The sequence below is a fragment of the Manacus vitellinus genome, unplaced genomic scaffold (assembly GCF_001715985.3).
Source record: "Manacus vitellinus isolate BGI_N305 unplaced genomic scaffold, ASM171598v3 scaffold_6_pilon, whole genome shotgun sequence".
Taxonomy (NCBI): Eukaryota; Metazoa; Chordata; class Aves; order Passeriformes; family Pipridae; genus Manacus; species Manacus vitellinus.
In genome coordinates, this window is record NW_021940750.1 from 39,425,320 (window position 1) to 39,451,597 (window position 26,278).

Here is a 26,278-nt window from a genome sequence, read left to right on the forward strand (position 1 = left end):
CCTGCCTGGATGGGGCATAATTTGTTTCTGAGAAAACAGACCTTGAACTGGCAACATGTGCTTTTTAACCCTTGGTTTTAGCTATTAAACTAACTCTATAATGCTGGGTTTTTTCCCTCCCTATTACTTGTGACAAAGTTTCAGACATATTGATACCACAACCAATTTTATACCTGTTTATTTTTTATTATTTTCATTTTTTAAGACCAGGCTTTATCAAAAGCATGGTCACATGTCATCATCATCAGAAATGGCAAATGCCATCAGTTGTGGCAAATACCTCTAATAACCAGAGCCACTCCCAGCTCTGTTTTGGGTTGTTTCACACTTTCAAAACTGTTGCTGTGTGTAATTTAAAAGGTTTCTATGAAATCCTGATGGTTGTGGGAATAATGTACTTGCTGATTTTAGATGTGCTGAGCTTAGCACCTACTCAACGCTGCTAAATTACCAGTGAAGCTGAAGTGATAAATACTGGTTTTTTAAGGATAAATGTTGGACTGTGTTTGGAGTAATTTTGTATTAACCATGTGATGAAATGTTTGAGCTGGTGTAAGTATTGTGCCAGCCAAAACAGGAGATGTTGGTTTTATAAATGAGGTTTCTGCCTTCAGGAAACATCGCTGAGTGGAGAAATAATCTTAACTCTTCAGCCTGGAGCGGTATTTTAAGGGAAGAACCAGCAAATATGGAAGAAACTTGCATAACCTTGAGCTTTTAGCATCCCTCATACCCTGTTTTTCCTTCTGGGGAAGGTCAAGTCCCTCATGTGTTTGTATGATTTGTTTTTCCCTTTTTATCTGCTTCGTTCCTGCAGCTGCAGTTGGATGTTGCACAATGTCCGGTGGCATCTGGTGCTGGTTTTGCCACGGGGCAGCGCCTTGGCCAGCTCTGGCTGTGATGCCATGTTGTGACCTGCACCAGAGGGTTGAACCACTGTAAAAACAAAACAAAACAACCCTCATTTTTCCACATAATTTCTTCAGACAGATGAATTCTCCTGTCTGTTGTGCTGTGCAGCTGATGGCTGGTGATGTAACATCCCAAACCAGCGGAGCTGCTGCACGGGGGGGGGGACACTCAGTCAGGACAAGGCACAGGCTCAGCTGGAAATAAGGTCATTTAGAGCCAGCTCACAGACCTGCAGCAAATCCTAAAATCTAGACTAGATGTTCAAAGTCACCATATTAAGAACAGCGTTCTTCGAATTAAATATGTAAAGCTAAGAGGTGATGGGGTAATTGTCAGCACTGCGCTTCCTCTTGATTGTAATAAGGCTTTTAAACACTTTCAAAATGATGTGTGAACAGCTGCTTAAGGAAGAACCTACTGTGGCACATTGTAAGGAGGTTTTTATTCTGTGGCCAGGAGCCTTTTGTGGCAGATGAATACATTGAACGCCTGGCATGGAGAACACCTGGAGGAGGTTCCAGAGGTGGAGAAGCTTTTGATCCGAAAAGGTAAAACCAAACTGCATAATGGTCAAAGTGAATGTGTCTCTGATTGTACTGTTTCGTTCCACATGTAACAAAAAGCCCGTATGTGGTGTTGCTGTGTGTCCAAGGAGGTTTTCATTTGGGAGAATTGCTAAAATTTGTGACCATGAGTTAATTATTCAGAACTAATTACTCAGTGGCAAGAATAGGGAAAGTCACTTTCCGATTAAGACCTTTTAAATGAAGGAAATTTGGTGTTGTTTGTCCTTGTCAGACACAAATGTTCCAAAGCACTGGAGTTGCTGGACTAAAGCATAACATGAGGCTTCACTGCTGTGATAGTTAATTTAATGAGTTTCTTACTTCAGCTCCCTGAGCTACCTTGTCTTAAGACCCCATAGTTGGCAATCCTGGTGCAAACAAACAGCACAAACAGGTAGGGTGGGAAGAAAGGCAGCTCTAGGGATGTGATCCCATGATAAGCTATTCTGACTTCTGGATCTACCTGGATCTTCTTTTGCTTGAAAGAGTACCTTTCAAATAGTGCTACTTTTTAGCTTTTGTACCAGTATTGGTGATATTTTTAGAGACAAAACTAACTTGAGTGTTCTCACTTTCCACATGCTTATAACTTGGGAGATCAGCAGCTGCAGTAGCTGTGCCTTGGGGACTTCTCATCCACGTGATCCTCTTCCAGATTGAGATGGTTTGCAGTAACCTGAGCTACAGAAATTTAGGAATAGCCAACTTCATAGACCAGCTGTTGCTGTTCAAAAGCAAATAGAAAACACTCTATTAGCATGGCCAAAGACATTCCTCCTGGAGCAGTCTGGCTCTCTGGAGGCACACAAGAAGAGGAAGGATATTGTTGGATTTCTAGCAAGGTGCTGAACCCTTGACATTCAGTCTGGGGCCTGTATCCTGTGCAGAGCTTTACATGTGGTTTAAGCAGGAAGAAGCCTGGAAAGACACAACATTGCTTCCTGGAGCTCTTTCTGCACACTTTTTCCTAGGATCTACTTTAGAGTAGTGGATAATTTGTAGCAGTACCAGTTCATTTTAACAGATCCTCTACATTTCTGCTGGTTTGCCTGTGTTAACTTCTGTGATACACCTTCATATTCTTCAGGACAAGTAGGAGAATTCTGCAGCAATTAATATTTTTCTTGTGGCATGTTCTAGTATTGGGAAGGGAGCCAAAATTAATATAAAAAAACCCAGATCTTTTGGTATATGTTTTTTGTTCTGTTTTTAGAAGATGCTGCTTTTGTTTGGTTATAAGTGTCTTGGAGTCTTTATTTATATTTTGAGAAACCTGACCAGCAGCTGCCTCTTCTGCTTCAGCATTCCTTCCTCTCTCACTATATTGAGTACTGTGGCTGAATAAGTGCTGAGTTGGCACAATATCTGTTTAAAAAACAAACCCCAGGTTGAAGCAGTTTGTTAAAATTAATAGAAACTCTCTGCACTTCCCTAGGGTTTTGTTTGAAAGTGTGCTGTGTGTCACTATCGTTCAGATTTTATTTTAAATATATTTCTGTAAACTTGGACCTGTTCCTTGTGGTTTTCTGTGGAATCTAATGCAATGTGCTTCCTCTTGGGCTTCTGGCAAGCAGGGAAGGAGTCTGTGAGGGTGGAATAATCCATTCTACTTTTTCTTTCTGGTTGCTGCAAGTCTGTAGCCTGTACTTGGCAAACCAGGAGAGGAGCAGTGGGCTCATTCTGCCTTGCAGCAGCACCACAGGTTGGAGGGCTTCACATCCACCTTCTGAACAGAGTGTTTGTGAAAATGCAGGTTCCTGAGTAGTCCAGAAATAGCTCCCTGGAAGGACTTCCCATTTCCTCTCCTCTTCTGCTTGGACATTAAACCTGGACAGCAGAGTTCTGTAATGGTTCAGATGTTTTCAGTTACTGTCATGAGTTTCATGGCTCTGGAGGATCTGGGAATAATCATTCCCTGAGCATCAGTGACTGGGATGTTTGGAAAAATAGAAGTGAAAAGATGACAGGAAGGGGACAGAATGGGCAAGAACGGGAGTGAGAAAGAGAGAGACATTAAGAATGGAATGAAGATAATAGTGGGAATTTAAGAATGCATTGAGGTGTACTGCGATTGGGGAGAGTAAACTGTGAGTCTGAAAGAAAAATCAAAGTGATGGGAAAGGGCAGAAAAAGCCTTAAAATGGGTATAGGAAGAAGTGAAATCAATCAAACCAACATTATTAAACTGTGTATTAATTGCCTATTAATAGGATGCTGATTTACAACTTTACAGTAACATGTACAGTAGAAAATATTTTCCCTTTGTAGCCCTTCCACTGAAGGGATTTGGTGGCCTGAGCTCTTTTTGTCCTTATGAGAATTATTAGGGGAAGATGGGGATAGAAGGATTTTGAGCCACGTTCTTGAGTGATTGGAATTTAGTTATCCCCCTACATTCCCTTGGCCTACCATACACGGTTTTTATGTAGGCATTGAGTGCTGCACAGCCAGGGGGATAGACTTTAAAACAAAAGAGCCTTTTTAAGTTGTGGTTATATCAGCCTTGTTGGCAAGTTCTTTCCTTCAAGGTGTTTTAAACTCTCTGCAGAAGACAGTGTGTTTCAAACTAAAGTGTGTTTTCCTGTATTTTGTTCTAAATCAGATTATTGGAAGAATTCGTAAATCATATCCAAGAATTACAGGTAATGGATGAAAGGATTCAGAGGAAGGTGGAGAAACTAGAACAGCAATGCCAGAAGGAAGCAAAGGAATTTGCCAAGAAAGTGCAAGAGCTGCAGAAAAGCAACCAGGTAAAGTCTGAAGAGTAGAGTCAGTGCAAAGCTGTGCAAGTTTTAAAAGCATCCTGTGCTCCTTTAACGTTTCTTGGTACACTGTGCTACTCTTTGAGATAAGAGTAAAGAGGCTTTGATGGAAAACAATTTCTCCTGTCAAGGGGGACTTATCTGCATGTTCCATTAATGAGTGTTAGTGATGGTGAAAGTAGTGAATCTTCACAGCAGTTTAAAGGAAGACACTAATGGGATGTGTGTAATTCATTAGTGGTTCTGAGTAGGCCTGTGATTCTGAGACACAGCACCTGCTTTCACAGTGCCTGTTACTGGAGTAAATCTAGTGTTTCCTGGAGTACATTAAATGGAAATCATGGGTTTAGTGTCCATGTCTCTGTTCTCCCAGGTTGCCTTCCAACATTTCCAAGAGCTGGATGAGCACATCAGCTATGTAGCAACCAAGGTCTGTCACCTTGGCGACCAACTGGAGGGGGTAAACACGCCACGGCAACGGGCTGTGGAGGCTCAGAAGCTGATGAAATACTTTAATGAGTTTCTGGATGGAGAGCTGAAGTCTGATGTTTTTACAAACTCTGAAAAGGTAAGAGCTGTCAGCGGGATGAAAGCAGTTCAAAGCAACGAGCGGTGCTGCCCTAATTACAAGCTGCTACCATGACTTACCATGGTCAGACTTCAAACCACTGGGTGACTGACTTGTTAAAGTGGCATTGTTCTGAAATGTAAATGAACAACACTGGGCTGCAGATTGCTGATAAAGCATTTGTATTCAGCGATGCTTAAGGTGGCAATGTTGGCATTTCTCATTTTATGAAATTATCGGAGATTTGAGGAACGCTGGGAGGGCAACTTTGGAGTCCACACAATATCTGCCTTTTCCCTTTGAACCCCTTGCCTCAGTTCCATCCTGTAATGCAGAACAGTTCTGAATGCAACTTCTTTGTGAAACTTTGCTCTGTTGGGTCAGTCCACTGGCCTTGGATACCTTTTTGTCACAGCATGCCTTGGGGCTTTGTATAGTCCTGTGGTTATGTCTCCACCCTTGGAATTTAGAGGAACCAGGCAGGAAAACTTCAAAGAACTGTTAAAGCATTTTGTTTTTCTTATGCTTCAAGAGTGTGTTCATGAAGCAAATACAAGCTGAATGGTGTGGCAAATAGAAATAAACTGAAGGAAATAATCCAGCTGTAGACAAAAGAGCACTAAGTTTCCCTATGCAGATTAAGTAGAGTTGGCTTGGTGGAGTTTTCTTTAGAGTTGTTGGTTTGGTGGTTTTTTGAGTTTTTTTAGGTGTGTCCTGAAGAATCTTCCCTCTCTCCTTAAATTCTGTGCAGTGGTAGGATTGTAGTCAGGAAAAAATTATAATAATGTGGGAACAGCAAAAACTTGGTTTGCACATTCAGCAAAGAAATATGTGATTGAAATGCAGCTCATAGAAGACCTGTGAACAGGTTAATAGTCACCCCCCCTCTCTACTGAGCTGGAGGTATCTCAGGGAAATGAAAAACTCATCATTTCATGCAGTTGTATTCCCTGACTTTCAGTTCATGGGCTGTGGATAGGTGGTAATTACCAGTTGATAGTTTGCCCTAATTCAAGAGGGAGCACAGGAAAAACTTCCTTGACTTCCAAAGGAAACAGAGAGGTTTCAACATAATGAAAGTTCTTCTCTGACCAGCCTTTTCCAGATCTAGGTAAAGTTTTCTGTTTTTTTTTCCTATGTAATAATAAAGCATGTGTTTTAAAGAGATTTAATGACAAATAACAAAGCATAAGTTAGAGAATTATGTGTTGTCTGCTCAAGAGTCTCATAGAATTCAGCTTTCATTTTATTTGTAAATTAGAGTTTCATAATCCACCCTGTTGGAGGATCAGAAAAATCAGGTTTATAAATATGGTAAAGCTGGAAATTTGTAAACAAATGGATCTTTATACATCCCTGAAGAATAACAAGATATTCAGCAAATCTGGAGGAAGACAAATATAGTAAAGGCTGTAAGTCTTGTGCCAGTCTGTAGGGGAAGTGTGTGGGAACACAAACAAGAAATTCTGGATACAAGTTAGCTTACTGAGGTAATTTCAGTCAAGTGGATTCTGTAACTTCTTGCCTCCTACTTTAATAATAAAGTAGTGTTTATAAAAGAACCTGCCTAGACATGTGCTGTTACACCTTAATGCATCTCTGAACTAAAAATAGCTCTAAAGTGTGAGATAGTAACAAATATTCTTAAATGTAAAACCTTAGTGCCTTGTCAGTGTCTTCTGATCTTTGAACTGATGTGGCTTTTAGATGGTGTTTTGGAGGATGTTAAGATTTTTTTGTGCTGTGCCAGCCCTCGCAAATGTGGATTTTTCTTTGAGGCATTAAGAGGAAGAGATACTGTGAAAGGAGAGGCACAAAATGAATTATAATGCAGTTATTTCCTAATTGATGTTTTTCTCACTAGTGTCAGTTCTTAAAAGTCCATTGGATTCCTTTTTTCCCCCCTACACTCAGTTTGTTGCTTCCCATATTGCTTTCTCTTGGTCTAACTTTGACCTTGTCACCTCTGTGAAGGTTTTCCCTCCTGTATTGTCCCATCCTATGTATTGTGTCTTCATCCTCTGAATCCTTACAATTTTCCTTGTGGTACCAGCTGACCAGTGTTTCTCCTGTGCTGAAGAGTCTTGAAGTGAGCAAATCACTCCAGTTAATGCAATTAAACTGTCAAAATGATCTAGCAGCTCATTTGTTTATTGTGCAATAACATTGTCCTGCTTAATGTGTTTACTGTTATTCTTATATGTCCCTTTCTCTTCTTATGTTCTGTACTCAACATTATTCCATTTTCAGTTGTGCATAAAAATGTGCTGTGTTAAAATTCTCTTATTTCTCCATGATTTCCAGGGTGATTTTTTGCCAGTGATATTTTATAGAATCTATATTTATTTTGTTTTTAATAGTTTACAGAAGCCTGATTCAATTAAAAATTGAATATGTCCGGGTTTAAGCAGAAACCACAGAGGATTGATTTGTCATGGCTTCAGCTGTGCTTAAGAAAAGGCCCTGAATTCAATAAAATATAAGTTTGTTAACAGCTGTTGTGTGAAGAGGAGACAAAGAAAATGTTGTGTCTGTGGGTTTGTTGTTTTTTTTTTTGTTTGAGTGTTTTGGTTTTGGGTTTTTTTTATTTTATAGCATTGGTGAATAACTGCTGATATATAGACTATTTACTGACATCAGTATTGATCACAACTGTTGGGTATTAGGGTTGCTGTAAGCCAATAGAAATAACTGCTCTTTCATTGGATTTATTTGAGGAGCGTGGCTGCTTTTGACTTAAGAGGCTATTGTGAGCTGACAGTTCAAAACATAAGCTGCTCTTAATAATCAGAGTGGATATACTTTGAGTGCCCCTATTTTTGCTGAACAACCAACCTCGTGTGATGCCTGTACTCTCCATTCTTACCTGTGTGTCTGGTTCTATTCTTGCAAAGTTTTAATCCAGCCCGCTCTGAGTGCTGGGAGAATAGGATTTGGTTGCTTCCTTTCCTCTCACTTCAGCTCCCTGGATCATCACTAACAGGAGGAACAAGATAAACTGCATATTCTCCATGTTCTCCATTGTGTCAGCTTATAAAGGTTTTAATCATAGAATAATTCAGGCTGCAAAAGCCCTCTAAGATGCTCAAGTCTAACCATTCCCCCAGCACTGCCAAGCCCACCACTAACCCATGTCCCCAAGTGCCACATCCACATGGCTTTTAAATCCCTCCAGGGATGGGGACTCCAACACTGCCCTGGACAGCTGTGCCAGGGATGGACAACCCTTTCTGTGAAAAAATGTTTCCTGATACCCAATCGAAACCTCCTTTGGCACAACTTGAGGCCATTTCCTCTCATCCTGTCCCTTGTTCCCAGGGAGCAGAGCCCGACCCCCACCTGGATCCCCCCTCCTGTCAGGGAGTTGGAGAGACCAAGAGGGTCCCCCCTGAGCCTCCTTTTCTCCAGGCTGAGCCTCCCCAGCTCCCTCAGCTTCTCCTCATCACACTTGTGCTCCAGAGCCTTCCCCAGCATCATTACCTTCTCTGGACACACTCCAGCCCCTCAATGTCTTGTCACGAGGGACCCAAAACTGACCTCAGAATTCCAGGTGAGGCCTCACCAGTGCCCAGCCCAGGGGGACAATCACTACCCTGGTCCTGCTGCCACACTATTGCTGATCCAGGCCAGGTGCCATTGTCCTTCCTGCCCTCCTGGGCTCACTCTGGCTCACGTTCAGCCACTGTCAGTCAGTACCCCCAATACACAGACCTTTATTCACCAGCCCCTTTGAGGAGCCTTCTAATCCCCAGGACAGCTCAGTAAAGCCTGTAAAACCATCCCAGAACTGTGTCCGGTTTGGCCCAGCCAACACTGTGCTTAAATCCACTGAGGTTCAGCTGCAGCCAGCTGCGTCCCCCACATTTTCAGACTGGTGTTTTCTGTCATTTTATTCAGGCCAATGGAGCTGAAGTCACTAAGCACTACTTAGATGCACTTCCCATGCTGATCCATGGTGGAAGAATAAATGATAAAAGGTTTTGCTACCAAGGACAGAGCACAAATTTGCATGCTGTGTTATCTTTATTTGTTAACCTTTGTGTTTATACAGCTATTCTTAATTTGTAGCTATGTAATTAACTGACTTTCATCTTGGTTTTTGCTTTGGACCTCAGAGTTTATAATTTCTAATGCAGCTTCTGTTTCTCCTTCCTTGAGAGAATGCTCTGCTTTGATCCCCTTTTTCCCCTTCCTCCTCTCTGAGTGTTGAGCAAGGTCATGGCTTTTTTAGATACAGCCAATTTCATCAGTTTTAAAGTATTTCCCAGTGCTTTCCCTGACAGGGTTGACGAGCCATTTCCCTTCTGAGTTCAACAGAGGTCTCTTCTGGTTGGGTGTGAGTCAGTAAGACTTTCATCCCAATTACTATTGAAGTTTGATGTCACAGCTCTGTGTTACAGTTATATACTTTATTCCCAAATGGGAGGGTACAGATTTCCATGAGACTGCTCTACCTAGGTGTGATCTAATCATCCCTGAGGAATCTTTTGGTCTTCAAGCTCTGTTGGCCTAGTGCAGTGAAGAGATTTTTGTCCAGGTAGCTGACACACCCCCACAGACCTGCCTAATGGGAACATGCAGCAAGACTTCACCATGTTTTGACCTATATAACTTTGTGTTAAAGAAAAATACCTTAAGCATCTTAAAAGTACATACAGGAGCTTGAAGGGGTTGATCTCTTCCATGGGTATGTCAACTCAGCCAGCTTTAGAAATAGGAACTATGGGTATGAAATTGTACAGGGGGGGTAGGAAAGGAATAGCCCACAATCAGACCTTCTTTAATAATTCTGTCATGTTTTCCTCTCAACAGATTAAAGAGGCAGCTGATATCATTCAGAAACTGCATTTGATTGCACAGGAACTGCCTTTTGACAGGTAAAAATCTATCTGCACATCTTTTTAAGAAACTAAATCTTCACATAGCTGTAGTTTCCTGATGCTTCCCTTGTCTCCCCTTTGGTGCTGTGCTTAGTGATTCATGCAGCTGCTGAGCTGGATTGTGTGCTTATTTCCCTCTCCTCTATTCTCAAATTTGTGTTCACATGCTCATGTTGTAGGATCATCTTTACATACACATCCTAAACTGCTTAACAGACTTTTAATGGGATAATTTTGCTTTGCTGACTTAATGCTAGATTTGAATTAGATGCTTGTAGGTTTTTAGGGGTATAAAGCGGGGAACTTTTCTGTCATCTTTGTGTTACATGTTTTCATTTTTAAGTAGAGTGCCTCTTACTAATGTTCTGGGATGCCTGTGATTCCTCTTGTGATGTGGATTTGAATTTAATCATGCTATTTTTTTTGTTGTTAACAGGTTTTCTGAAGTAAAATCGAAGATAGCAAGTAAGTTATCTATGCAGTTCAATCCATATTCCTATATTTGAATTGTTAAAGATGATTAGGGAAGTAAGCAATACTGTCAGTATTACAGTTTTTGTCAGTGCCTGATGGATTTTTGTTGTTATCCCCTTTTCTCTCCAGGTAAGTACCACGATTTAGAGTGCCAGTTAATTCAAGAGTTTACCAGTGCACAGCGGAGAGGAGAAATCTCCAGGATGAGAGAAGTAGCAGCAGTTTTGCTTCATTTTAAGGTAAAAACTGAGGGGTTTAATTTGAGTACATGAATAAAACAACCCGTGGTACAACAAGTGCCTGTTTCAAGTGAACATCTTGCATGGGAACAACCACCATGTCAGATGACATGTATAACTTCAAAAATACCCAGATGTTCCATCTGAAATCAGATGAAAGAGAATAAAGGGGGGCAAATGAGGGGGGATTGGAGGCAACATCAGTGGAGAACATTCTAAGCTAATCTTTTCCTGCATGTTTGTGAACTTTTATGCTTGAGAAAGAATATTGAAACTTGTGTATATTCCTGTAGACTGGTGGTCAGTGAAGGTATGTTAGATCTGTGACAAAAATGAGTTTGGAAAAGTCTACACTTTGAATGAATCTCAATTTTTTTGCAATAACTTTCACAGGTGTTTTATTTGCTTGATTTCATTCTGCACTGCTTTAACACTGAGTTGTTTTTCTCCTTCCACAGGGCTATTCCCACTGTGTTGATGTGTATATAAAACAGTGTCAAGAGGTAATGGAGTTTGTTTTACGTGTATCTCTTTGGGTGCTGATTTATTTAGTCCTATAGGTGGTTGTAAATCTATTGTGAAATGTGCTTTTAAATCCCTAGGGAGCATTCCTGAGGAATGATGTCTTTGAAGATGCAGCCATTCTCTGCCAGAGAGTGAATAAGCAAGTTGGAGAAATCTTTAGCAATCCAGAGACTGTGCTAGCCAAACTCATTCAAAATATCTTTGAAGTTAAACTTCAGGTATTTCACATTCTAACATGTTGAAGTTCATCGAGGAAACTTTTAATAAAAAAATATTTTATCCAGTAACAGCAGCTAATGAGAATTTACAATATTTGTAACCTTGTAGAATCATATTCATTACTCTGTAACAACTCAGACAGATAATCAAGCCTATATTAAATAAAGCTGCTTGTGCTCTGGATACAGGGTGACTGAAAATACTCAAATTCAATATGTAAAATTATTAGGGAATATTGTTGGGTAATTCATGAGATGTCATATGTGTATTTGATTTCTTCTCTATGCCCCCTACCAAGAATATGTCAGGAAAAGAAGTTTAATAAGCATCTTTAATTTGCTCATTCTTGGGATTGGATGTCATGTGTGTTCACTGAATAAGTGAAAATAACTTATGTTGTGAATACTGTCTTGCAGCTAATGCAATATTTATATGAAAATCTAGAATAATTGAAAATGTTAAGTTTTCCATCCTGCAAATACACTCACTTAAGTGCTTAAAGTCAACAACATGACATCCCTTGCAAAAAGCAATTTCCCTGTAGATGTCTTTCTTATGGTGCAGAGATGGAGCTTGTGTTTCAACCCCAATTTTCTGTGTCAGTTTGGACTTAGTATGTTATGGTAAATAATACTTTTGTCCAAATAGTCAATGACAAGAAGACTCTAAGCTTGTATCTGCTTTGTGTCTGTATTATGATAAGCAAATATAGAACCATCTCCTTTGCTTACTGTCAACTGCAGAGATGCCCTGAGGCCTCTGGTGCTTTTGATTCTTAAAACGAGGGGATTTGGTGTTAGTTGGTCAAGCATATTTTCAAAGCCATCTGCCTTTTGTCTTTGCTTCACACATTACTGCCTTTATTATTAAATACTTTTCTTCTAAAAGATGCATTCAACTTTCTCTGTAGATAATGCTGGATGTGTAAATTAGAGATTTAAAAACAAAGGATAGATGAATTACCTAAAGTAAGACATAAATTTTGCAGGAAATTATATATAATCTAGGAAGAAGTGGTTAATAATCTAAGAACCTGTGGTTGTCAGTTGATCCTCTAACCAGATGTACCAAATTCCACAGGGTTATGTAAAGGACCAGCTAGAAGAACACAGGAAATCAGATGCAGAACAGTATCTAAAGAATCTCTATGATCTATATACAAGGTATTTATATATCAGTGACGAAATTATTGTCGTAGATATTCTCTTGTGATAGATGGATTGATTCTCAAGATGTTGAAAGAGAGGAGCCAGAAATGGAAACATCTCATAAAAATTGAAAAAAAATGATATGGCCATTAACTTCTGCAATGGTGACTTTCCTAAAGAAAACTTCAAATTGCCATTATTATTTTTAATGGGAAGTACTGAGTGCAGTGATCTTTGAGGGTTGTTTTAAAACTGTGCAAAAGCCAGTCCTACCCATCTCACTGGCAACTTGATGGCAGTTGTGCTGTGTGTAGTTAAACCTGAATTATGGGAAGTTCTTTCCTTAAATGTAGAACGGCCCCAAGCCTTGCAGGGTTCTGTTGTGCTGTGTACTTTACAAACATATGATGTACTTTACAAACTCAGCCTTTTTTCCCCTTCTTTGTTTCTTTTGCATGAAGAACCACTAATCTGTCAAGCAAATTGATGGAATTCAACCTGGGTACTGATAAGCAGACTTTCTTGTCTAAGCTTATCAAATCCATTTTCATTTCCTACCTGGAGAATTACATTGAGGTGGAAATTGGTTATTTGAAAAGCAGGAGTGCAATGATTCTGCAGCGCTATTATGATTCCAAAAACCACCAGAAGAGGTCCATTGGCACTGGAGGGTAAGTTCCTTCTGGGAAGTTCCATGATTTTAAGAGGGAAGGGAGGTGGTGAGGGGAGAAATGTCCTATTTGCCCTGTCAGATGTACAGTGATGAACTGCAAAAGACCTACAACTTTTTGTAATTTACTTTCACTTTATGTTCTGCTAAAAAGTGTGTTACATGTGAAAGGTGATGCATGGTATTTATACATATGGGAAGTGAAAAATACCAGTTCAACCTATGTTTCAACTTAGGATCCAGATCCACAAAAGGACTGAAGCAAAACTAAGGTACCTAAAGCATGTATATGTGTGTATCTAAAAGCATACATTTTTTTTCACCTGCCCAGGTCTTGTGGTTCCCCTCCCAAGACCTAGGAAGGGGAAAAGACCATAGCAATGTCAGTGAGAAAGCTCTTAGTGAGCCCAGAAGATGCAATGGACTTAGAGAAAGGTAAAACAAGACTTCATTATCCTCAGGGTAGAGAAACTAGGAAAGGAGTAGTGAGAAATGGGATAGGAAGGATTTAAACTTGTGTGAAGCAGAGGTGGCGAGGCTACTGCACCTTTCAAAGAGCTCAGTGTGTCAGGAGTGAGAAGTGATGTGGAAAAAGCAGCAGCAAAGTAATTAAAAAAAAAAATGAAAATTTAATTTTCTTGGGGAAAATTAAATTTACGGTAGTGAGTAACTTTCTGGGTTGTTTTATGCATGGAAATGTGTCGGAGCATGCTTGGCTAAATAAAGGACTGCTGAGGATGAGAGGATTTGTGGGTGTGGATGAGATGGAAAGCTCTCATTAGTGCTTTGAAAGTGCAGTGTGACAGTGTATGGAGGCTAAACTTTGTCCATGGAGCATAAGTGCCACAGGATTCCATTGAAATGTCTCTTATCCCACGAAGGGGAGTAGCTGGTCCCACGTGTGAACGAGCCCTGGTAGAACACAGTTGATGGTGGAATCAGAGGTGGTAGTTTTGCATTTAATGGCAATGTTTTTTAAAGCTTGCAAGACTTGTCTTAATGCTTGCATATCCTAAACTGTGTCTTGGGTCCTGTTTGGTTTTTTTTTTTTAAGTTAACAACTAAAATGTCCTAAATTGTTGGGGAATTTCAGTAGCCAAATTTCCATCCAGTGAATCCTTCTTTGGGAATGTTTCTGTTCCAGCATTCAAGACCTCAAAGAGAGATTGAGGCAACGTACAAACCTACCCTTGGGGCCAAGCATTGACACACATGGGGAAACTTTCCTGTCACAAGAAGTGGTGGTTAACCTCTTGCAAGAAACCAAACAAGCTTTTGAAAGATGTCACAGGGTGAGTTTGCTTCCTGTGATCTTTGTTTTGCGTGTGAAATCCTAACTCGGGGATAAATTTTTGATTGAGGAATAAGAATAAGGGAGGACGTTGTTAAATAAATTATCTTTTGGGTTTTTTTCCATGGGAACAGGGTGGTAGTGGAGCAGAGTTTGCTCTTACATGTGCATTTAGCTGTATTTTGTGGGTTTTAATACTATTTTAATATTTTTTTTTTGAAGAAGTGAGGATGGTTAAATTTACTACCTACATTGCTTTTCTTACTGAATTACACCCAAGACCTGAGAAGCCTTTAGTGTGGTTTTCTTTTCCTGCTTTAAAAATACAGTGAACAGTTCAACACTTGTTTTCCTGTGTCAAGTGTAATTTCTTCTTGCCTTGGTGAATGATCACTAATGAGAAAAATAGTCTTTAACATTGTTTACCCTCCAGTGTTCTTTAAATGCTTTAGGTCTAACAACAAAAAAAAAGTATTTTATTTCTGATTAAATTGCTGCTTTTACTGCCTGTCAGTCATATTTGTCTGGCACTTAGGGTAAATGAAAGCCCTTGAAATTCAATTGCAATCTTAAATGCTAGTGATTTTTTTTTTATTAGCTAAACACACTGATTTCTAACAAGTTTTAATTCCTCTAACATTCCAAATGAGCTGAGGGCAGAAAAACTTAACATTTCAGACATTTAGAGGTTTTAGTATTTTATAAACCTAACAAGGCCAAAGATAGAACAGGATCCAGACACAGCAGTGTTACCTGCACACCCTGGGATCACCTCCTTCCTAGTGGTGAAACCACTGCCTGTAAGACAAACAGGTGGATCATTCATTTTCTCAGTATCCCAGTTGCTAGAAACAGTTGTTAATTCACGATATAAACTAATTTTTTCCACGTGTGCACAACCTTTTTTTTTCCCTGCCTTCCTGTTGGGATCAGATTTATTCATATTTGGTCTAAGAATAATTGTATTGGGGTGGAAACCCTGATGGATCTTGGCATATAAGGAGATTTTTAGAATTAGGGTTTTAGAACTGAGGGGTTTGTGGACAAGGCAACCCACTTTGCAAAAGAGAAGGTACACATATCCCTGGCTATTTAATTGTGATATTTATGTCACATAGCAAATGTGTGCAGATGCACTGCACCAACTGTGACTGCTTCAGGAAAAATAAGTTGTTAGTTCTGAATGTAACCATATATTGAAACATTTCAGTGTTTGTAAATGTCTGTTGTTGGGGGTTTTGTGGTTTTGGGGGGGAAAAACTGCAGAAATATCCGTGAGTGTTGTTGTGTAAATTAACTTGAATTGCAATAGTAATCCTTCTTACTCATAAAAGCCTTCACCCAATTCCTTAAAAACCAAAGCTGTATCTCTTATGTCCAAAAGCCCTGCCACGTTTTCCTTTAGAAAGGGGATTTACTGACAGGTTGCTGTCCCAAATCCCACGTTGCTCCCAGCTCATCAAAGTACAGGTGCTGTGTGGAAATGTGGGCATTGCCTCACCTCATAAAAGTGTTCCTGCTCCATTGGCTCCAGCTGAACTGGCCCAAATGGAGCTGAGCTTCAGCTGCATTAGTTTTACTGCAGTGATAAAAGGACAGAAATTGGAGGTCCAGCTTAACCCACTGTCCTGGTTCTCACTGTGGCCTGTGGCCTTTATTCTTTATTAAAAAAATAAAAATATAGGGAATGAATAAAGTAATTTCTTCTGTATGCATATTCCCAGCATCCAGTGGTTTAGGTAATTCCTAAGATTACATCTGAAAAACTGTGTTTTAAGGACTATTAATTAATATCTTCCTTTATTATTATTATTAGAAACTTTATAGATTTGCTTCTTGTAGCATCTGTGGCAGCTTAAGTTTACTTGTAAATGCTGAAGGGTTTATTGATACTAAAGGCTGTTCCTATAATTCTCTATATGGATACTTTTCACTTAAAATAAAATTCCAATTATTCTGGAATACTTGTTACATTTTAAGCTTATCCCCTGCGCCATATCAAATAAACTTTCAAATCTATGTAGAACTGACCTTTAGGATAATTTTTTTCCTTTTTCTTTGAAGCTCTCTGATCCCTCTGACTTACCCAAGAATGCTTTCAGAATTTTTTCTATGCTTGTAGAGTTCTTATGCACTGAACACATCGATTATGCATTAGAAACAGGCCTTGCTGGTGAGTACAGAATTCTCTGAGCATTTCATCTCCTTGGCCTTTCTGTGCAGAGGATCTTTGCAGGTCCTTGCTGTGCCTTATTGATTGGCCTTGTTCACAGTGTGTTGGTTAAATGAAATTTTATGTGTTTTGGAGTCAACATTTAATGTCTTCTAAAGTGTAACTTTCATTTGGGGAATTGGTGCTCAGATGGGAACAGGCTTCTGTCTTTGAAAACATTTTTATCACAGGAATTGGGACATCAGCACTCTCTGCCTCTTTTAATTGTTCTCTGTGCCATAACAGGAGAATAATATTAAGGCTTAGTGTCTTAATTTTCATAAGAATTCTGTGCTTGTTTGTATGTTTGTGCTTTTTAGAGTGGCAGTAAATAAGAAAACTGCTTTTTAAAAGAAATTAAAATCTTGACAGTGAGAACCTGTCATTTTTACATGACAAAATTAAACTCCCATTCTGAAGGAGGTTTTAAATTGACTGTCCTGTTGTGCTTTTAGAAATTTTAACAGTGAGATATTTCTCTGTGCCTGTTACCCAATATAGCTGTGAGAAGTACCCTATATATGGTACCTCTGTGAATTTTTGAAACTCTTAAGCCTGTGATTTAAGCATTCATGGAAAAATTCTGCATATTTAAAAAGTCATCATGCTAATTATAAGAACTGCATATCTGTACAATCCTAATGAAACCTCCTTTGCTTTAGGCATTCCCTCTTCTGATTCAAAGAATGCAAATCTGTATTTCTTGGATGTTGTCCACCAGGCCAATACAATTTTCCATTTATTTGACAAGCAGTTCAATGATCATCTGATGCCATTAATCAGGTACCTTTATTTTGATTAATATTTCCAATGTGATTGGTGTTTTTTTGGTAAAGAAAGCAATTTTTTTCATTCCTCATCTCTGTTAAGAGGAGTTTATGCTCAGAGTAGATCAACTTGATATTGTGGAAGATAAAATGCCATAATGGGAGGGGGAAGAAGGGAAATTAAATTGGTTCCTTTGAAAACTAATGAAGGAGAGTGAGCTCCAAGAGTATTGATAGGTAGGAGAAACAATTTTTCCTTGGAGACATCACTGCTGCATTCCAGGTAGGACTAAAGGGGGTTTGTGGCTGTACCTTGGGGTCCTTTCTGATGGGATGAGAAAACTTCACTGAATCCTGTTGTAAGCAGCAAACCCAGCAGAGAAATTTGTCCTGATATTTTAACACTGTCACACTGTTGCAGTTCCTCTCCTAAATTATCTGAATGCCTTCAGAAGAAAAAGGATATCATAGAACAAATGGAAGTGAAGCTGGATATGGGCATTGATAGGTAAGTAGAGATTTAAACTTTCTCTTAATTCTTAATTTGTGTAAAACTTCTTTCTAATGCATGTTAACTGTCCTTTTAAGCATGAATTATTCCTGAACTCAAAATTGATATTTTAATATTTTTTTTAAAATTATAAACATGCATTATTGTGCATAGGAAATTCAGATTTTATATGGTTAGAGGGTCATCTTTTCTATGGCACATTTCTGACCCATAAATACTTCTGGAAGGATGTTAAAGATGGTTATGTTGTAAGAGTGCAATAGTTCAGTTTTACCTTATTGTCTCAAACTCTTTTTTTCTACTGTAAAAGAGGGAGAAATGATGATTGAAATAGGTTAAACACTTACAGGATTTCCATTAAGGGCAAAGTTTGACAAAAATAGGTTAGATGATTTGCTGGAATCTGTGCAGTGCTATGGATTAGACCCAGTCATAGAAGTCTGTAGACCTGGAATAATTTTGATTCTGACATTGACTTGCTTTGAGGTTGTGACTCATTTAATCTTTTTTCTATTTCTCAGAATATAAATGAGGGGATAGCTATAAAAATTGTAAATTAAAATCACAGCTGTTTTGCAGCAGAGGCAAATAATAAACTAACAAGCTTAATGTTGGGAAATGGAGCTGTTGTGTGATGCCCTACTTTTGATTTGGTGTATTATTTTCTGGAAGTACAGAAAGAAAGGTGGAAACAGGGGATGTGTAAGTGGCAATTGAGATTTTTAGCTGCTCCTGCTGCAAATGACCTTAGAGATTTAAACACAAAGTTTGAAATATTTCAAGCACTGAGGCCATGAGCTTAGATCTAGACAGATACAGGTTGGTCATCAGCATTAAAATAGTTTGTGTATAAAATAATTAATCTTTTAAAAGTGATAGCAAGACTTGTGAGAACAAGTTGGAGAACAGTATGTTCAAAGGTTTGTGGATGGAGAATTCAAAAAAATTAGTGTTTCAGCCATACAAAAGAGATTAATTTTGAGATGAACATTACATGTGAGATGTGTCTGTGTGCCTCTTTCATGCTGCTTTGTGGTGCCACTGGTGGTGTTGAGAATGGATTGTCTTGCTTAAAGGAATTGAGTTGAAAATATAAAGCAATTTTTCTAAACATTGGTGCTTTTTCAGCATTATCCAATCTGGAAAAGTCCAAGTGCAGCTTCTTGAGTGCCATTCACAGCAATTGAATCTACCTCTAAAAGTGATTTATTAACCAAACAAAATTAGTTCAGCCAGTTTTCTTTCAGCATGTGTTTTGTGTAAACAGCCTTCTGGGAGTATTTATTGCAAATGGAAATTGAGGAGAATGAAAGATATAATTTCCTTAAATTTCTGTGTGGATTGTTGGATGAAGTGCACCTGAAATGCAAGTCTGAGCTCTGTGCATAGGAAAAAAAGGAGTTTGTTCCCTCTTTGGATACATATATTTGTGTCCCCTCCACCCCGCTCTGGCTTGAATCCTTCAGTGCCTGTAATGGCCTTGACTGTTTTCTTCAGGGAAGTTGGAAGGGTGAGGGAGATGAAGGAAAGGGAAGGGGGGGTGAAAACCAGAGGGATATTCCTGGCCAAGGTAGGCACTGGGAGAGGTTTGCAGCCTCTCTCAGCTGCTTTGCTGTTTGACCTTTGCTTTGGACTTAAAGGAAACCAGGGCCTTGACCTCAGATAATGTTCTGAACAGATAAATCCTATAAGGGAGAAATAAATGACACTGTAAAACTCCATTAGATTTGTGAGAACAAGAGAAATACCAAGCTCTGGCAAAGGAAGAGGTTTTTCCTTCCCCCTCACCCCTCCTTCACTTTCCAAGTGTGTTCTGATGCTTCTGACTAATATGCAATGTGATCTAATTCTCCTAAACCCTTTGGAATGCTTCCTTCAGCTTTCTGATTCCCTCTGCATTGAAGGATCCTCTCCAATTTCTCTGAAGAGCTGGATTTGAATGGATTACCTTCCAATTAATGTGTCCCCTTTAAAAGCAGCTGGCCAGTGTGCTGTGTGCTGTGCTCCAAGACACTGAACTTGGAGGGAAGAGGTTTTAGGGATTTTTGGGCTGATGCTTCTTTTTCCAGCTGCTCACTAAAAACCAAGCATATCTTCTCTATATAATTACATTGCAACTCTAGAAAAGAGTGTGTATTTGTGCATGTTTGTTAAATGAAATATTTCCTTTGACACACTAAAAGCATTTATTGTATCTTCTGTAAATTACTCAAGTATTGGGTGCTGGGCTTTTTCCTCATTGCTTTATGCTGCTGACTTTTGTACAGAGTCGTGTTAGTTTGTGTAAATATAAAAATCAAGGAAATGAAAATGTTCCCTTCCAAACCCAACCCGTGTTTGTAACTTTAAAGGACACTGAATTGCATGATTGGACAGATGAAGCACATCTTGGCTGCAGAGCAGAAGAAGACAGATTTTAAACCAGAAGATGAAAACAATGTTTTGATTCAATATACTAATGTAAGTAACTGAAGTCTCAGCTCAGGAGTGTCATCAGGTAGAGGATGTTCCCTGCCAAACATGCTTCAGACAACATGTGCATGTGCTAAATTCACTTCCATTCTGCACCAAGCACCTCCAAACTCTCTCATGGGCTATTTTCTCAAGCTGAAAATGAACATGAGCAGTTTTGTCTCCAGTGTCAGACACAAATCAGTAGGTGCTGGAGGAACTGGCACATTCTTTCCCGTCCCAAGAGGCCCAGATTTGGAACAAGGCTTTTAGCTGATAATTAGCTTTGAGCTATCAGTTTCAGAAAATCAATTATCAGGTACTCTCTGTCTGCTGGGTGGTTTTTCCCCTCAGAGTGGCAGGAACATGACAAAGCATCACAGGTACTGCATGAACATTCTTTGCTGCACAATGCTGTCTGGACCACCAAATCTGTCTGAATCCCTGCCTGGGGGTTTCTGAGGAGCTGTAGGGCTGCCTCACATTGGGCTCTTGTTAGGGAACAATACAGGGAGGAGTAGAGAACAAACTCACTGGGAAGAAGTGAGAGCATTCCCAGATGGGAATGGGAGAAGTGGAGACTTTTACTATGTGGGAATGGTGAAGATGCCTGTATGGTTGTTAATTTGAATTTATAACTACAGCTGACAAAGTTTTTAGTCACTTCCCCCTCCCCACCCACCCCTTGGTTGATCTTTGTTTGAATTAAAAGTCCAAATGCAACTGTTCTATTCTGAACTGCTCTGAACTATAACTTAATTGAATATTGTCTTGCATCCATCTTCCTACTCACATTTTTGCATCTTTACGTGGCAAATAAAAAACTGTTGGAAAATTGTTAATTGGAGAATGACTAATTTCAGTGCTGTGCTGTCAGAGTTTAAAGATTAGTGGCTGATGTTTGGCTTATGATACGGAAACCACTTTGAGAAGAACAGATTCCTAGAAAGTAAGTTACCTAATCATTCTTATTTTGTTTTAAATTTAGGCTTGTGTTAAGGTCTGTGGCTATGTTAGAAAGCAGGTGGAAAAGATCAGAAATTCCATGGATGGCAAGAACGTGGACACAGTTTTGATGGAGCTTGGAGTTCGTTTCCATCGGCTCATCTACGAACACCTCCAGCAATACTCCTACAGCTGCATGGGGGGCATGTTGGCTATCTGTGATGTGGCTGAGTACAGGAAGTGTGCCAAAGACTTCAAGGTAAGACACGAGGAGAGGATGATGGATGTGAATCCTCTGTCAGGAGGGAGTATTTTGAAGACCTAGGTGGACAAGCTGTTACAAGACTTCAAGCAATTCTAATAATTTATATCTGTTTTTTCTTTCTTTTCTCTTGCCCACAGATCGCTCTGGTGTTACAGCTCTTTGATACCTTGCATGCACTTTGCAATCTTCTGGTTGTAGCCCCTGATAACTTAAAGCAAGTTTGCTCAGGAGAACAACTTGCTAATCTGGACAAGAACATCCTTCACTCCTTCGTTCAGCTGCGTGTCGATTATAGGTCCGCTCGTCTCGCCCGTCACTTCAGCTGAGAGCACAGCAAGAGAACCTGTTCCTTTGGGCAGGCCTCAGTTGTCAGAAAGCACAGGGAATGATTCCTTACCAACCGTGGGCGTAACTTTTGTGGGACAGTGACTGTTCAGAATAAAGCAGCAGCCATATCTAAACATGACAGTGTAGGAGGTGAGCAGGTAAAACTCGGGGTGGTGTTTCACGTGAGCTAAAGTTCTCCCAGTGAAGAATTTCACAAATCTACTTGCTACTGATTTCTTTTTTTTTTTTTTTTGGTTTGGTTTGTTTTTTTAATTGGAAACATGTTGGTGTAGGAAAGCAAGTGGTGCATTGGAAGTATTTTAGTCTTCAATATTGAATTATGAGATACCGTTTGTTAGACTTGAAGTACAGAGCATAGCGTAGGTAATGGATTACATAGACTAGACCAGTGTAAAAACATCCTTCATCAATTTTAATGACTTAGACTTCAGCACAGCTAATCATAATCAAATTATCTTTGATTGGTGTTTCTAAGTCATTTCTTTCATTTAAAACCTTATCCTGCTCAATGTAATTTCTTGCTCTAATTAATTAGCTTGGAATTTCTTTCAGATGGAGGAGCAAAAGCAACACTATCCCAGAAAGATGTAATTTATTCATTGTGTAGCATTCTAAACAGAACTAAAGTGAAAAGTTTTGGATTTTTTTTTTTTTTTTTTTAGCTCTTTGACTCTTTTTTTTTTTTACCTAATAGTCAAAGGCCCACTGGAATGTACTGGCATTGTATGATCTGATATTATTGTTTCTGTTTGATACCAGGACACTGAATTTTATACATGCTCCTGAAGTAAATGCAGCTGCCTTGCCTAAGGCATCCTTACTACAAGGTGAAGGTACCCATTGTTGGGTTAATATACAAAAACTTTCTCCTGTCTTACTTTTTACGTAAATAAATTCAAATTCTAATGAAGTGAAAGGATAAAATGTAGCCCAGTTTTTCCCATGTGGCTCTGGCCAAAACCTCGGGTGGAAAATTCCTGTGCTGAAGGTAATTGATCCTCAGTGCCTGAGCAATATAAAATGTTGAAGTGTGCAAAAGCTGCTCTTCCACTGCTCATAATTTTCATACTGGACACAGACTACTCTGTGTCCCTTGTGCTCCAGTGTTTATTCAAGGTGTTTCTGACATGGACCCACAGTGAATTGAAGGAACAGTGATGTTTGAAACATCCAGGGTGGCTTTTCCACAAGCAGTTGAAAATTGATGTAAATAAACCTTTTCTCAGCGCAGACTCTTGTGGAAACAAGGTTGGAAGTGCAGTGGTTTGTGTCTTCAATCTGACCTACACCATCCCTGAGCAAATCCTTTCTAACACATTGTTTGTACTGTTACGGAAACTTCTCTCTCTCCCACCTTCAGAGCAGCATTTCTATCAATTTACTTTATGGGTTGGTCAGATAATTCTGTTTTCCTCTTTCCTTAATGAATTCCCAGGTGTAGTCAACATTGACAGGACTTGTGTGGGACTTCTCTTGGTTAGTTGAGGGTCTCCTGCTTCGTTTTATATTTAGCAGAGCATTGTATCAGTAAACAAGAGGATGGATGCCAGAGTGTCTCCAAGTATTCCAGGGGACTGGCTGCTTTGCTGAGCTGCACTGCTCTATTCCTTGGCCATGGCAGAGCCACAAAGAGTTTTGGACACTGGAGGAGGCACATGCTTGTACTGCTGCCATTTTTTTTCAAAAGCTCTGATGTGAGTTCAGATGATACCTCTCTGTTACCTCTGTAACCGAAAGCCAACAATTTTAAGGCTGTGGTTTTATTAACCAATACAAAATCTTTCTACAAAAAAAAAAAAAGAAAAAAGTGTCAATTTGTAAACACCTCAGAACAGTGAACATCATCTTGAGATTGCAGATCACAGAAGTGCTTCAGAATTTGTTGTATGATTGTTTGAATTTTTTTAAGGTTGTATGAAATGTATTTACCATATTCCTCGCTTTCTTAGCTGTGTTTTCCATGCATATGCTCAGTGCAATATTTCCATTATGCCTGTTAACAGGAGGCAGCAAAAAGTAGGTGAATACTTAAACTTAGAGATGTAAACTCTTCCTCAATAAAAAAAAAAATTCCTTCCAGACACTTTTTTTCATTTCATTTCCATGTTCTTCAAAGATATTTATACTCAATTGTATAAGCCCTTCTATTTAAAAAAAAAAAAAAAGAATAAAAGTAATTTTACTGACCAAATTTATCACTGGTGTGAGCTTTCCCCTTCCTTTTAAAAACCTCCCCAAGCACATACTGAAAGTTTTTATTTCTGGAGAAGGCTGCATTGTCAGTAAGTTTATTTTATAATACAGGTTGGATTGGGATGGGGCGGGGAACTATAATTTTCACACATTTTTAAGTTTAGAGCTCTTATAGCAGGTAATTTAGAAAAATATTTCCAGTGGCTTCTGAATGCAATAAAATAGTATCTTAAAATACAAATATGCCTTTTAATGTTCATATAATGATTTAAAGTACTGCCTGTCTAATGTTCCCTCCTACAACGTGGGCATTTATTTATCAGGCTGGCAGCCAAACAACTGCCTGAGAGGGGGAGAGTGTGTGTGTGTGTGTGTGTGTGTGTGTAATTATGTTGTCTACAATTGGGGAAAATGGCTTTGCAGCAAACTGTTGTAGGCTGAAAAATAAGCTGTGGGGTTTTTTTACAAGTCCTGTAATTTATTAAGATCATTTGGGTTCGTGTTCTGTTTGCGTGTGCACAGAGGGCAGGGAGGAGTTGGTGTTCTGTAAGAATACTTCACAAATAATGCAAAAAAAAAAAAGGGGAAATGGAAGTGCTTGGAAATATGGAAATAGAGGGTAAGGAGTGAAGAAGACATGAACTAAAAGGGTGTGGAGAAGGAGCAGTTTGAAATGAAGAAGCACATGAAGGAGGTTAAAACAGGATTAATGGAAACCTGACACACACATCAACCTGGGAGAATAAGCAGGATTGGCATTAAATCTCCCACCCTGAAATGAAGTGAGCCTCTAGAGGAAGGGGACTGGCTCAAATACTTTGCTGTGCAGCTGTTCATTCATCTGGAGACTTGGATTTACCAGGAAGAGGCTCTAACCCAGCTGTGGGTCTGCTCTGCAGGACAGGTGGTGATGCTGAACCTGAGCTCTGGGAGGAGCAGAAATGCCTCAGCACTGTGCAGCCTGATGGGAGGGAGGGAGAACTTGCCAGAGCTGAGCTGATTTTTTTTAACTTGAAGACTACAGTGATCTGGAGGATGGTAAGTGACTGCTGGATTTGAGGATGGGGAGTGGGTGGGGTTAGCTCGTGATCACTAAGAAAACTTTGGGTGTGGTTTTATTTTCCTCTTCACAAAGTCATTTTAAATCGTCAGTGGCGTAATTGAGTGTCCTCTGAAGCGATTGCTCCATTTCTGCAGGAAATTTTGTGTCTTACAAAGTGACCTGAAGAGTGTGAGGCCCATTGGGTCCCTTCATGGATTGGGTGCACCTCGGCCTGTCCTTCAGAAACCCACAGTTCCAGGTTTCTCAGTCTGCTATGTGCATGGCACTAAACCTAATGTACTCAGTTTTAGATGCCACAAAAAATTCCAAAACACTGGAGTACTCTCTGGATTAAGTTCTCATGGTAATAACTATCTCAGTTCACGTTAGCACTTGAGTTGAACCACTCGTGGAATCCAGTCTGAGGTGATGATTTTTTTTCTATTCAAAGGAAAACATCTAAATAATCACCTAATTTTAAGTGCAGGTAGCAGCTCTTCTCCTTTGCCCTTCTTGTCCCAGGAGCAGCAGGGTGGATAAGCCAGCCATCAACACTCTTCCAGAGGACAACAGAAAGGTAGGAGCACCTTCCCTCTCCTGATGTTCTGCTGGAAATTGGCTTCTAGGCACTATTTCTGCCACCACCTCCTCTGTGGTAGCTGTAAACAGAGACAGATTTTTGTTTTGCTGTCTGCATTGGAGTGTTTTCTCTCTGGACATCAAGGCTGGCATGTTGTTGATTTTTTTTTTTTTCCCCTGGTGTTTCTACACCTGTTTCAGGGAGGGGAGGGAGCCAGACCTCCTGCCAGTTATGTTCACTGCTTTGCTTGTGTTTTTTCCCCTCCATTCTGATTTCTTTTGGTGGTAGTAGGTTTATTTCTATACCACTTCTCCTGCTTATCTTAGAGTGGGGAAGCAGCTGTGTTTGCCTCTCTTCTTTTCTCTTGTGTGGGGCACTGCTTACTCTGTGTCAATACAGCCCTCAGTGTGTGTGGAAACCTTGGTTTCTACTTTTATTCTATTAGCTTTATGTCCCTGTGCCCTGTTTTTCTTTCAGATCTCAGGACTGCACTATCCCTTCCCCTCTGTTACCACACTGCCAAAGAGAAAAAAATCTTTTAACTTTGCAGTGTGGCTTCTGGAAGACCTTTACATGTTACATAGTGGTTCTTCATCCACATGTAGCCCAGTAGGAGGAGTTTGGCTTCATTCCTCTGTGTTTTTCTAGCTTCCCCATATTCTCTCATCTCTGCAGGGCTCTGTTTCCATATTCTCTCCCCTGACCTGACT

The 26,278-nt window shown here is 39.6% G+C and overlaps 1 protein-coding gene across 1 annotated transcript; it reads left to right on the plus strand.

Moving 5' to 3' along the window:
* The first annotated feature begins 1,349 nt into the window (after positions 1-1,349).
* Positions 1,350-23,834, plus strand: EXOC5 (exocyst complex component 5). The gene is made up of 18 exons (XM_008931244.3): positions 1,350-1,460; positions 4,081-4,228; positions 4,614-4,808; positions 9,621-9,685; positions 10,125-10,153; positions 10,292-10,401; positions 10,860-10,904; positions 11,004-11,144; positions 12,226-12,308; positions 12,755-12,964; positions 13,200-13,235; positions 14,108-14,255; positions 16,319-16,427; positions 17,129-17,249; positions 17,655-17,741; positions 20,096-20,204; positions 21,184-21,399; positions 21,543-23,834. Exons 2-18 carry the CDS (start codon positions 4,124-4,126, stop codon positions 21,729-21,731), a joined length of 1,998 nt encoding a protein of 665 aa, XP_008929492.1. The 5' UTR covers positions 1,350-1,460; positions 4,081-4,123; the 3' UTR covers positions 21,732-23,834.
* The last annotated feature ends 2,444 nt before the right edge of the window (positions 23,835-26,278 follow it).

What these genes read in the sequence shown, in the direction of transcription:
- EXOC5 (XM_008931244.3), top strand. Translation starts at nt 4,124, where the DNA reads ATGGATGAAAGGATTCAGAGGAAGGTGGAGAAACTAGAACAGCAATGC. An exon ending in AGTAAAATCGAAGATAGCAA is followed by an intron (nt 10,154 to 10,291) that starts GTAAGTTATCTA and finishes TTTTCTCTCCAG; the next exon opens with GTAAGTACCACGATTTAGAG. An exon ending in CTCTATGATCTATATACAAG is followed by an intron (nt 12,309 to 12,754) that starts GTATTTATATAT and finishes TTTTGCATGAAG; the next exon opens with AACCACTAATCTGTCAAGCA.